General features: G+C 46.7%; 1 protein-coding gene across 1 annotated transcript; it reads left to right on the forward strand.

Annotated features, from left to right (window-relative positions):
* The first annotated feature begins 4,753 nt into the window (after window positions 1-4,753).
* Window positions 4,754-12,557, forward strand: LOC135395307 (flavin-containing monooxygenase 5-like). The gene is made up of 4 exons (XM_064626539.1): window positions 4,754-4,917; window positions 10,312-10,643; window positions 10,701-11,052; window positions 11,501-12,557. The coding sequence occupies exons 2-4, from the start codon at window positions 10,357-10,359 to the stop codon at window positions 12,476-12,478; spliced, it is 1,617 nt and encodes a 538-aa protein (XP_064482609.1). The 5' UTR covers window positions 4,754-4,917; window positions 10,312-10,356; the 3' UTR covers window positions 12,479-12,557.
* The last annotated feature ends 493 nt before the right edge of the window (window positions 12,558-13,050 follow it).

Raw genomic sequence — 13,050 nt, forward strand, 5'->3', positions numbered from 1 at the left:
TGACCATGAGTGACAAAATTTGCCTATAGTACAACAACAACAACAATTAAATTGTGAATGATGATGCCGTTGGGTGTTTCCCCGCTTAGGCTGACCTATAGATAGCTTTCCGCGTTTTCGTTTTTTACTTTTGGGCGGATTCGGCGTATGTTTTGCGGTGTTTATTGATTCTCACGAAATCGGCGTTTTTCGACGTTTTTCACGGCGTGTACATGGTTTACCTGACAGTTATCGGCTAATAGAAATCACAATGTAATTTCTGCACATGGCGTTATTCACTGCGGTGGCGTTTTACGACTAACGAAAAAGTAAACGGACATTTTTCACAACCATCGTATTTCTGTATGGTTTTCCGATGTGCATCAACAACTTGCTGGGCATGCGCAGGAATTTATCTCTGTCATCGTTCCTGGAATGTCCCTCTGTATTCGTTGTTTTTCGATTAAAACCGAAAACACGGAACCTTACCTATAGAGTAGATAAAAATACATCTCATATACAACGACAACAACAAATACGTGGAGTGACGATGACTGAGGAAATTTGCTACTTAATTAGTGGCTTACTACACCAGCGCACACCGAAAAGGAAGTTCCCCTTTATTGTGCTATCCTTTTTGCGTATTACAACCACTCTGTATTTGCGAGTGCAGCGGAATTGTTTCGTCTGTCTTCTCTGTGTCGTTGTAGTTTTGTGCGCCGCTAGCATGCTTAATTTAAAGTTTCACACGGTAGGCATGCATTTTTGTATGCAATGCTACGCATCGAACAGCAACATAATTTATTAAAAATATGATACTGGGACATCAGTACAAGAAGAAAACCTCTGTGGACGGGGTGGATTGTTGGAAGCAGGAACCGAGTGCACCAAAGTCGTCGCGGCATTCCCTAAGGAAGGTTCAGAGACATAGGGAGTGTTTCCAACAGAGCTGTGGATAGCAGATACACTTTACGTCACCTCCTCACTGCTCACCCCCTCCCGCGCTACACTCTCTCTTTGCTCACTCATCCTCGGCTCAGCTCTCCGGGAAATACAATACAGGAAATGCAAAGCACCCTTCAGCAGGAGGAGACTGCGAACCATGAAATATATAAAATATTGCGCCCCCCCCCCCCCGGGTTTTCGCGATGCAGCAACTTATCGATTTCAGTGCATATAGTCAGTAAAACGCAAAATTGACGTTTAATTTTAATTTGACAGTTAATACAATCAGTTTGAGACAGCGGAGCTAGAAGCCACCACAAAAAGAAGAAAAAGAACGGCATACAAGAAGGAATGGTCCGTTCACTAAAGTGAACTTGTGTTCTCGACTTCGGTGTCCGCTACCACGAGTTTTGTGTGACGTAGAATAGTATGGTCTAAGCTATAAGGACATCATTTGCTGTCCGCTTTTCAAGTTCCCGAGCCGTTTCAAGATCCCCCTCTGAATCTGCACCTGTGGATGTACCTATACCTCTCTGAGATCATCTGCAGCATAGAGGCGAAGATTGAATTTCTGGAGGTGTTTCGAAGCCTTGAGGAGGTGTGTGTGTGTGGGGGGGGGGGGGGGGATCTCGAGCGCGCCCTCATGGAAACTGCTCTGCAACGCGTCGATCAACGCTAGTTCGACTTAGCCAAAATTCTCGGGCCATGGTCGGACCCCTCACATCTGATGCAAGGCCTACGAGCTGTTGCTGAGTTCCTCTCGAGCACTAGACTAATGGACGAACTCTAATAGGACACCTTTCCATCATCATCACTTTCTCATCCCTTTCACAAGCGCAATGGGGCAGTGTATACCGCCATAACGGCGGAGAATGACCCACCACATCGTCATCCCATTTATGTGTGTGTGTGTGGAGGGGGGGGGGCTGAAGCGGGAGTACAGCATTAAAACTGCAGTTTTTGTCATGCTGTCTGCTTTGTGTTATCCTCTTCAAATGTTAAGGTCACACTGGGAAGGGGAAAGGAGAACTGGATGCGATGCAACATTTGAGAGTTCAACGTACGCAGGTGTCAAAACTGTGATAAACAGCTCAGGATCTGTTAAAGAAACGTTCAGAACAACTCTGCGGGGAGAGTCCAACTCCCATATAGCTGTGTAGAGCTGTGTAGAGCGTGGTGGTGGTGGCGGTGGTCGTGGTCGGCCTCACATAGGTGGGCAACGTCACGACTGACGCCATGGGGGAATGTGTGTTCTGGGCCGACTTCTAAGGGAACTGTGCCGACATATGTTTGGAAGAGTCTGAGGAAAACCCTGCAAAAAACCCCAAGACTGCACAGCCGGCACATGTAGAGCTGTAGTCGTCGACGTGCTGTAGCACGTGGGCTATCACCTGCATGAAATAGGGCGCTTAGAAAATAAGGTCATCCTTTGTGCTATTAATGATTGGAAATCTATCTTCGAGCGAACTTGAATATTCCATACTTTGATAAAAATAAGTTGATAAGTCAATTTTAAAGACACGGAGAAATTGAATTCGGCACTCGACCAATTCGATACTTTGACTTCCGATAATGGTACGCTGTTTTCTAGAACAGAAGGTTCCGACTTCCACTTTCTCCAAGAAACTACATCCATGTCACTTCAATGTCTAGGTATATCCAAAGCAACGGACTAGAGACTTGAAGATAACGCAGCAGTCTATTACGGATCAAGAAATTCTACTCAAGTTAGTCCATCCGAACCCGTAGTCCATTAGCTTCAGTTGAAACGGGAGAAGCGCATTTTTCGAGTACAGAATCCAACGAGCGCTCAAGTGAAAGTGCTCTCGTAGTTCTGACGAAACCTGTCTTACGACACCTATGCGGCTACTCGTTGCTCGCTGGCCCAGATTAATCCCGGCGTAAACGAACCTCGTCGCCATCATCGAAAGTGGGAAATCTAGCGATCTGAGGAAGGAATATCGAAACCATCACCTCCAGTCGGGAACCGCCGATATTTCGAACAGAGTCAGTTTGCGAGGCAGAAGAACAGTCTCAGCACGAAATATCAGCTGTTCCCGTCCTGAGGCCTTTGCTTCGATCTTGTTATAATCGGTTGCACGCTCAAAATGTTTGTATCAACTGACAGCGCGCCCTTGCACTTCTACCATTCACAGCGCAGTGTCTGTGGTAAGAAATATGCCATTGAACGACACAGCTGGATGTGCCAATACCCTATTTTCCGGCGTATAACGCGCACCCCTAAAAATGGGCCGAATTTGGAAAAAGTTTGATGTACCGCAATGTTCCTATACAAGCTTATTACAGCCACCAGTATACACAATAAACCAAGGCGGTGTATCATATATGCATATGCTTTTTTTGAAGCACATTTAGTCAAAGCCGTTAAACTCCTATGCAACAGAGTCGGTGTCAGTATACTTCAGTCTCCTCTCCGCTTTCGGTTTCGCGTCCCTTCTCAATCACGCCAGCCAGGCGCGAAGTCCAGGGACATGAAAAGCCCAATTCAAGAGCAAATGCGGCCAGTGCGTTCTCAAAACTGAGCAGCATTTTATACTCTTCGTAGGTGTGTCCAGTTCCACCAGATCTCAGACACTTTTAACCTTTTATGAGGTTCCGTGCCCTTTCGCCGTTTTTGTCAACTTACCCTAAGAGATTTGGGACAAAGCCACAGCACACCCTGGTAGATGCTAGAATTTGTACAGCTTGGGACAAAAGTTTACGGAACACGGCACTGGCATATTTCTTCATCGGAGCGGTCCCCTGTTAGATATTAGGAAGAGATCGAACAAGAAACGGGTGACCGGCTACAGTCAAACTCCTTTATAGCGAACACCTTTTTAACGAAAATACCACTACAGCAAATTTTTTTGCGGTCCCGCTGGAGCCCTATAGGTCCAATAACGGACATCCTTTTCAACGAAAATACCTTTACTGCAAAATTTTTTTGCTGTCCCTTGAGTTTCGTTGTAAAGGAGCTTGACTGTATTCTGTTAATATTTCAGTATGTGTGTCTGCTTCTTTTGGCTGCTAGGGTGTCGTCCCAACAGCGAAATGCGACACCTCGGTGTTCCGTAAACGTTTGTCCCAAGCTGTACGTCACCGACCTGAAAAGGAACTTATTTCGGTGTATAACGCGCACCGTTAGATAACGCGCAGGACCTCTCCAGAACACTTTTTTACTGTATAACGCGCGCGTTATACACCGGAAAATACGGTACATGTGGTGTGGTGGTTGCCCAAGGTCATGCTGAAGACTGAGAGGTGGTGGGTTCAAATCATGCCACCGTTTGTGCTGTCTGAGGGTTTCCCGGCAGACTTTCCAGATGAATGCCGGCACCGGTCGTTCCCCCCCGAAGTCGGCCCAGGACGCATACTAACACCCCTGTCCATCCACTCGTTCCTTGCTGCTATCTGTCCACATCTGTACGCTGCTTATAGCCACAGATGCTTCGCGGTACTAACACGGAATAAAAAAAAAACACTTGCGGAATATCCACCCGTTCGTAGCGTGGTAGATCACCGTTTAGCTGTCGCACGTCGCCGACGGAATAATCTCGGACAAGACCCCGATTCTATTGTGGAACAACGGACGGTCATCAACTAATTCGCTACGCTTTCGTCCCTCTTATGATGCCCCGTTGGTTCATTCTCTCCCGCCTTCAGACACGCAGTATTAGGCACGCCGTAAGAGCAGACGGTCGCGCTCAAGACGGGTGAAAGTGAAAGTGCCGTAAGGAAACCGTAAAGGAGGGCCTCTCACGGAACGGAGAAAGTGAACGGAGAGAGGAGCATCCAGTGAAAGCGCAACTATCGGCCGCCTCCAAAGTAGGTCAACGTTGTCATCCATGCAGGTAGTCTTTGAACGGCGCATTTTTTCCTGATTTAGAAACGACTTCCCTGTCTTCGGGGTTCCACGCGCACTCCGTTCCGAGCCAACTGGATGACGCATAGGAAACCAGCATGCTCGACGGGAAGACGTTGCCTTAATATGTGAGTTGTGGTTCATTATTACTCTGTTCATTATTACACTATTCTACAAACCAGAGGTGTTCCCCACACAAAGCCCCGTTGGAAAGAATCTCAATGCCGCGTTCATCTCGAAACTCTGCCGAAAATTGTGTAGACGTCACTGTGGCAAACTGTGTGTGCGTGGCTGGCGTATACGTGTGTGTGGTTATAATGAATATGCGAGTATCTGGCCTGTCACAGTTGGGTGATGGATGTCCCGCAGATTGTTTCGCTATCTAGAATGAGTCATGTCATTTCGTTGTTGTCCGAAAGTAATTGCAGATTTCGCGTTTGTAATTTAGATCTAGCGATCTGTGCCTGTTTTCGGACCCTGCCCTATCTTTGAGATGTCCACTCCTGACGTGGTGGCATGTAGCTCAGTTCAGCCGAGATCAGCTTTGCAGTTATTATAAAATCACGTGCCTACGACCACATCTCTCGACTGATTTTCACGATTCCTTATTGTTCATTACGTTGCGTCTGCATCTTCGACGTCTCCTGATGCCTTAGAAGGAGCACACGTTTCGCTTCATGGAGCTCATTTTACAACTTGTCAGCACAATGTTAAAATAATGTCCGCTGTGAATTCAATTTCTTTTCCCCCCTTTTTTTACATTCAAACTCACACTTGATGTCCGGTGTGCTCGTGCACAGAAAGCAGATCTTCAGCCTACACCGATGCTGTTCACAAAAATGGCTAAAATCAGATGCTCGTTTAAATGGGTGATCCGCAGCATATTGGCTTTTCTATGCCTCTGCCTGCCGCGTTTTGGAGTAGCCAGTTCTGACTGGGTCGGGACTAACCTCTCCATATTTTTCTTTCTTTTCCAATCCAATCCAATCTATGCCTCTGTATGAGTGACAGACAAGGTCTCCAACTAGGAAAACCTCGATCCTTCTTGTGTGGCGTACACTTCAAATAACAATTTCCTGCCCAACACGTTTGATATAAAGACGCTCTTTAGGTACACCTGCCGCGGCGCAATATTAACCGCGCGCTCGCGATAATCGAGGCGAAAAACCTAATCACACGTACACAATAAGCGACGGGCACTGACGTCAGGACGTTCCGGAGGACCCCTGACGCCCAAGGCAGGATAAACCATGCGCAGTGGAGTGGAGTATTGTCTTTATAAACGTGAAGTCCAAGAGCAAAAAATTGTGACTAGAGCGTTTCCTTGACTCCTGTCGTATTTTTGGACGAAATAGTGGTTGGTGCGGAGAACACAATACAGTGATACCAAGCACGTGCTCACGCGACATTTCACACGATTCTCTCTTCCGTGTTTCCTACCTGATATATGGCTAGAGTATACAGTATATAGGGTAAGGTGGGGCAAGGTGAGACAGAAATTTGCAATTGAATATGAAATGTTTATTTTTCCTGTTAAAAAACGAAAAAATCTAGCCATAGGCGCAATCTCAGGGTCTTACAGCTTCTGACCTGTAAATGCAGAATGGACGTAGCCGGTGTAAGGTGAACATACAACAAGAAATTAAGAAATGCCGATTGTCTCATCTTGCTTGCCACAACCCTCGGGCAAGATGAGACAATCTGAACAAGAAATATCTGAGGAACAAGCATAAAGTCACCTATAGTTGTTGACTTATACGTTTCTAAATTACATTAAATTCTATTAAATTTAAATTACATTAAATTGTCGCGTCTTGCCCCGTGCATACCATCGGATGAATTAATTTTTCTGTTCAACACCGGAAAACCAAGAGTGCCCATATTTTGCATGTATATAGATGAATGAATAAAGAAATAGAATGTGGACTTACATTGGCAGAATAAGCCTACGAAACGCTGCTGCACAGATGACAAGAAGAACGACTAGAGAAAATCGCGCCTTTTTATCAGGTCTTTACATTCCAGGCAGAATGTCTCTACATTTTCTTTTCGACGCATAAACCAATACGGGTAATTCTCGCGTGCAATAAAGCGGACATGCAAAGCCACCTACGAGTAAGTCGAGCAAAAAATGTTGCGTCTTGCTCCGTGTCTGATCTTGCTCTACACTCACAGGTGCACCCTACACCCTACATTCAGTAGCACGTTGCTAGGCACACCTTGTAGGAATTCAGCCGTATCACTTATGTAGCCAGAACCGCCTGGATACCCAGGATACTTTGGATGTCCAGGAATACTGGATAGGTATTGCAAAATGCTGACATAAGGCCATTCACTAAGACGGAGAATTGGGGTAGTTGGTGCACAGATCCATTGGAAGAAACAGCGCAGGAGACAACCCAAAGAAAGATACAAACAACGCAACCGCTCTTCTATTGTCTGTATCTTTCTTTGTGTTGTCCCATGCGCTGTTTCATCCAGTGGGTATAAGACCATTCTGCAGATTATATGCTGGTTTGATGGTGTCTCTTTCAAGGCGTAAAAAGCACGCCACGCACTTATATAGTTCAAAGGTTGCTCTTTGAGCTCAGGATCTGAAACTGTATGTAGAGAACTTTGGAAGGAACGAAACCCGCTCTCGTGCTGCTGGAACCGTGGAGCATGGTCTTGTTGAGAATGGCCTTCAGCTGAAGGGAATACAACGGGCGTGTTTGACCCACGATGACGTATAGACAGTCTATATGAAATTCTAATGCTGGAACAACGTGAGCCCACACTGACCATCACGGGCCTTCAGTGTTTCATGGTACCACATTGGACCAGACTATATATATACTATACCACTCCAGCCTATGTCGGTTAGCGAGTCACCATTTCATGCTTTCAGCCGATACGAGAGGAACTGGCCCCTGTAGTCCATCCGATGCAAAAGGTGGTGCACGTTCCGATGTTATCTTTTGCAGGCTACAGCTGACCCGGATCGTGACTTTGTTGGCTCTTGTTCCAGACCTGTCGCTAGAAGTTTCTCATCTGTGCTGTATAGCTGTTGCGTTTGTCCATGCGCTGGATGCTGAAGGGAGACTCTGCTGGCGTTACTCTGTGTACGCCCCTCACCCTAGAGAAATAGAGGAGATTGAAAGGAATGCGAGCGCCTCGAGCTCCAAGAATCATGAAATCGTGCTGGAATCTTGTTCGCGCATTCTAAAAATTTGACACATACTTTACCGCGCCACTTCCCTATATGACCCCCCGTTTATAGTTCTAATTTCTTCGCATGCATCTGTTCCTAACAAGGCAGCCATTCTCATTTCTTTAGAGCGATTTTTAGACGCTCGTTTGCTTGTTGCGGTTTAGGCGCTTGAAGACGGGTGACCACATGCACCACACAACATTCTCAGATGTTCCGCGTTGGTGACGTCCTTCGCTCTTTGCATCTCAGACGTTCAGGCTTCATATGCTTCCATGCATGCACTAAGCGAAATCCCTTACTATACCTCTCCGCTCCATCTTTGTTGTGTCTTCGTGCCTTTTTTCTAATAGAATTGTATTATTTTCCAATGCTTTTTGCTTTATTTTCAAGTGGCTGCTGAAATTCACTGATTCTGCTCAAAACAAAGGGAACCTAGCCACCCTCGAGTCATGCAATTCATGATCACGAACCTACACAAAGCCCCGATGCCATTTTCCATGGCCTTGTAGTTCACAATGAATATAAGACGAAGGTCAATATAAAATGTCTCCCTGAATATTACACGAGGCTGCCAGCACAGACAAAGTGAGGCAACAGGAAGTGAGACACCTTGTCTATACTGCAATTACGTTATACCTCCCAGTATACATATGGAAAGTCATGTTTTGGTTTCTGGGGGACATTTATGGTACAAATCAACTACTGGCTGTTCTCAAAATACAGGATGGTAACCAGTCATTCGCCGCAGCCGGCTGGGCGAGCTGAAATATCAAGGATTGCTGTACACAGGAAAAGGGCGCAATAGAACGATACAAAACTACAATGTTAAACAGCTTCCATTACAAATGGTTAGTCTAGTAACGGAAATAGACATTCACGAATTCTATACGTTTTGCGTGTGCTTTATGAGAGGGTTATAGTGACTGCGCACCAGTAATGCTAAGTAATGCACGATAAATAATGAGGTAGGTGCATGCTATAAAATCTCGTTATCGTGTGCGGAACACAAAGGAGACGAGGAGCGTTAAACGATGATTGCCATAAGTATTTACATGCCGTAAGCGAAATTTATACAAGTTAACATGAAAATCGTGTAAAATATGCTTTATAAGGCAGAAAATCTAATACCCTGCATATGGCTTCATGGTCGAAAAATATGGCGATGTCCTCAGCAGCTTGAGCTTGGGGGTGGCCTCTGTTTTCTGAGCTTCGAAAAAGGAAGATTCCGACCGATGTTTCGTCACATCGTGGCAAAAGAAGCGGCGTTTGAGAGGACCTATTGAAGGTGGTACACGGAAGTTGTCGAAGGAAGCATGTTTGCACACTTTACGTACGATGAAGATTTTATTGCTCTCACTCAACTCTTGTATGCGCTCTTCACGTACGTAAAGGCTTTAAGGATGACTGCGGGCAAAATTTCCGCCTTTTCACGACACCTTGTTGACAGCTCCACCGACGTAAGGTCGGGGTGATGGTTAGGCCAACAGTAAGAAGTACTAACCGCAGAACCCTTTTTGACGACACAAAAGACGTAAGCTCGATCGCAGTACACATTGATAGCCTTGATCTTAGATACACTAAGAACGGTACTACGAATCTCGGATGCGCATTACTGTGCTACCAGTGGGATCTGTTTCAGTGCAATGGTTTCAGGTTTCTCAGGCCCCATGCGCACTGAAATGAGACGAGTGCGCGTTTTTCTATTTACTTTCGATATTTACAATACGCTCAGCAACTATAGGAATTCAATACGTGAGAGCTTGTCTGTCGCACCCATTTATGTTCCGTCAAATGCATTACCTACAGCACCACCTCACAAGGTATCGACATCAACAGGGTATACGATGGACATCGGAGAAGGACATCGATACGGTACGTTGCACAGAAATAGAACGCGTTCTTCGAGAATGAAACGCAGGTACCTTTCAGTGTTAATTGATGGTGGTACTAGAATACTGCGTTCACTGATGCGTTTTAGTAAACACCTCTACGAGGAGTTCCGTATCGATTGGACTGCAAACGCATCCCGGACACACGACAACTTTCAATTCCTTCTATACACGGTCGTTCGTTGGTGTGTTCCGTCTTATATTGAGGATATTTGTCTATTAAAAAGATTTTAATGTTGTATTGTCATGCAAATGTCCCAAACTCTGCACGCGAAGTAGTACTTCTTGTTGCACGTGCTAGAAAGGTTGACTGTAGAGGTGCAGAGGAAAGTTCCTCGAGTGCTCGGTCCACCAGTTCGCGAAATGCGCCTATTAATTTTGCAAATATCTACTTGCACATGAAGTTCCTTGCCTATATATTTGTTTCATCGCTGTATCCACAGTTTCTGTACAGTGCGTTACGGGTATCCCAAAGTCCTGCAGCGGCCATGGCCGGCGACGGCCGTCCTCTGGTTGCTGTCGTCGGAGCTGGAAGCAGCGGTCTGCCTTCGATCAAAGCATGCATCGAGGAAGGCCTCGATGTGATCTGCTTCGAGAAGACAGACCACTTGGGCGGCTTGTGGCAATACACTGAGGAAGCCGCTCCGGGTGTCGGCGGCGTAGCGCGGAACACGGTGCTCAACTCCTCCAAGGAGATGTCAGCCTACAGCGACTTTCCGCCCCCCGCCGACTTTCCGAACTTCATGCACCACAGCGCTTTACTTAAATACCTCAGGTTGGTGTCCTTCAGTGTGCAAGCTCTTCTATTGGATTGACAACCACTTTTGTCCAGGTTGTATAGCGACCAGTATGGTCTGGAACGGTACATCCGATTCAATCACCAAGTGACGTCTGTCCTGCCTTGTGTCGACCACTCAGCCACTGGCCGCTGGCTTGTGCAGGGCAACGACTTAAAGAGTGGCCTTCCATTTGTGGCGCTGGTCAACGCCGTGGTCGTCAGTTCTGGCCACAATGCCCAACCCAAGTGGCCTAGCTTCCCTGGCACTCGGGACTTCAAGGGACGTGTACTCCACGCACACTCCTATCGCAAGGCTGCTCCTTTCGAAGATCGCGCTGTCCTGGTAGTGGGCTTGGGAAACTCAGCAGGTGACATTGCTACAGAGCTCAGTTACGTCTGCAGCCAGGTAACAAATCACGAAGTATTATACAGAATGTGATAGGTGATAACTTGTTAGCAACGCGCGGTTCCTTTCACACTTCGGTGTTCTCACACCTGTGGCAAAGCCTTGAATGAGAATAGGCTAGAATAGAATAGAATAGAAATAGAAGAGAATAGGCTATTGAACGCACACAGAATGCTTCACCGAAGGTATGAAAGACTGCTTGACATGTGAGTGCGAGTATACGCGGTCAACAGTATACTATTTCTATGCATTATTTTGCCACCCTAATGACGGGTATCACACGATCTTTGTCTTCAGTTTGATACCTTTTAGAGCAAATCTCAATAATTTGTTTAGGCCGGTTGATCTGTAAAATTTTCTACTCCATTCCACTACAAGTCAATGAAAGATGTCAGTGGAAAACCTATTCAAGCTCGTATACATGTGACCCTTAGTATTCGTTTTCCAGGTCCACCTGAGCACTCGACGAGGTGCCTGGGTCATGCCGCGCATCGGACGTTTTGGCCGCCCCACCGACCTCTCTTTGAACACGAGGGCTCTGGACACAGCCAGAAGAGTCTTGCCTGAAAGCGCAGCTTGCCACCTATTCGAACGTCGCCTCAACTCTGCCTTCGACCACAGCCTTTACAATTTACGTCCCGAGCACAGAGCCCTCAATCAGCAACCATTCGTCAGTGACGTGCTTCCTTCCCGCATTCTTAGCGGGACCATCAGGGTGCATGCCAACGTGTCGCGGTTCAACACTGACTCTGTAACGTTCGAGGACGGCGAACAGGTCCCCATCGATGACGTCATCTTCGCCACTGGTTACTGGAAACACTTCGACTTCCTTCCAGCGGAAGTCGCCAAGTGTATTCGGGAAGACCGTGTCGACCTGTATAAGTTAATCTTCCCCACCAGGCTGGAGCACCCGACTTTGGCTTTTGTCGGCTTGATCGACCCCATCGGTGCGTTCTGGTCTGTCGCAGAAATGCAGGCACGCTTCGCCGTCGCTGTCTTTACCGGAAAACTCTCCGTTCCGGACACTCGTTCTATGCTGGTAGAAATATCGCAAAGAACGAGAAGAATCGGCGTCAAAAGTGACCGTTACGCTACACAGGTACGCTGGATCGAGTACATGGATGATCTTGCGTCTTCCATCGGGGTTAGGCCCAATTTAGCTCGCATGGCCGTGAAAGACCCAACGTTGTTCTTACAGTGTTTCACGGGGCCTTGCCTTCCGTACCAGTTCCGCTTGGAAGGTCCTCATAGATGGGAAGGCGCTCGAGAGGCCATCATGACGTACGAAGAGCGTGTGGCCTCGGCGCTGTCGCCGCAAACGGCAGCTAATACTCACATCCGAAGGGCTATGAGCAACGCTTTCGATTTCATCGGAAGCTGTGGTCTCATGCTAATTTTGTCATATTTAATCTCACTCGCTGTATGACGAAACAAACAAGGCGACATTGACGTCTTGGCGTACTTTCCATTTCCAAAGAAAAAATAAAAGACGCCTTGTTGATTTTTATGTGGGAAGAGAGGCAGTATCGTTTCCTTCCCGAGGTCCTTCGGTCATGGCCACAGTTTCTCAGTGCTAACACGAATTAAAAATCTAAACTTCACGTTCCTAGTCTTTAAACACAATGCGAGCGGTTCGACTGCAGAAGAACAGTGTGCTGCGACTATCGTTTGCAGAGCTCACGAAAAATGGTCCACTGAAAGTGAGTTGATCTACACGAGGCACGGTGTAAGTATATTACGCACTAACTAACATATAAAATACCGCGAAATATGAAGCTGCATGATCCGCACAGTGAGGTTGCAGACCCGAACTTAGCACACCTGTTTGGCGTGCAATGGAAGAGTGCTGCAAATAAAAGGACGCTATACTGCATATTGCACTTACACAATGTGCAAGTGAAATAAAGCCTGTTTTGGCGTGATTGCAGGCAAAGCCCTGCGGAACTCTTGTTCTGCACGTTTTTAATGTCAAGCCCTGTTTCTCGTTTCCAAAGGTGT

The sequence above is a fragment of the Ornithodoros turicata genome, chromosome 5, assembly GCF_037126465.1.
Source record: "Ornithodoros turicata isolate Travis chromosome 5, ASM3712646v1, whole genome shotgun sequence".
In the NCBI taxonomy this organism is placed as follows: Eukaryota; Metazoa; Arthropoda; class Arachnida; order Ixodida; family Argasidae; genus Ornithodoros; species Ornithodoros turicata.

Excerpts from the sequence above, each read along its gene's own strand:
- LOC135395307 (XM_064626539.1), top strand. The coding sequence starts at position 10,357 with ATGGCCGGCGACGGCCGTCCTCTGGTTGCTGTCGTCGGAGCTGGAAGC. Across the intron at positions 10,644-10,700 it reads GCTTTACTTAAATACCTCAG|GTTGTATAGCGACCAGTATG; the intron begins GTTGGTGTCCTT and ends ACTTTTGTCCAG. Across the intron at positions 11,053-11,500 it reads TCAGTTACGTCTGCAGCCAG|GTCCACCTGAGCACTCGACG; the intron begins GTAACAAATCAC and ends TTCGTTTTCCAG.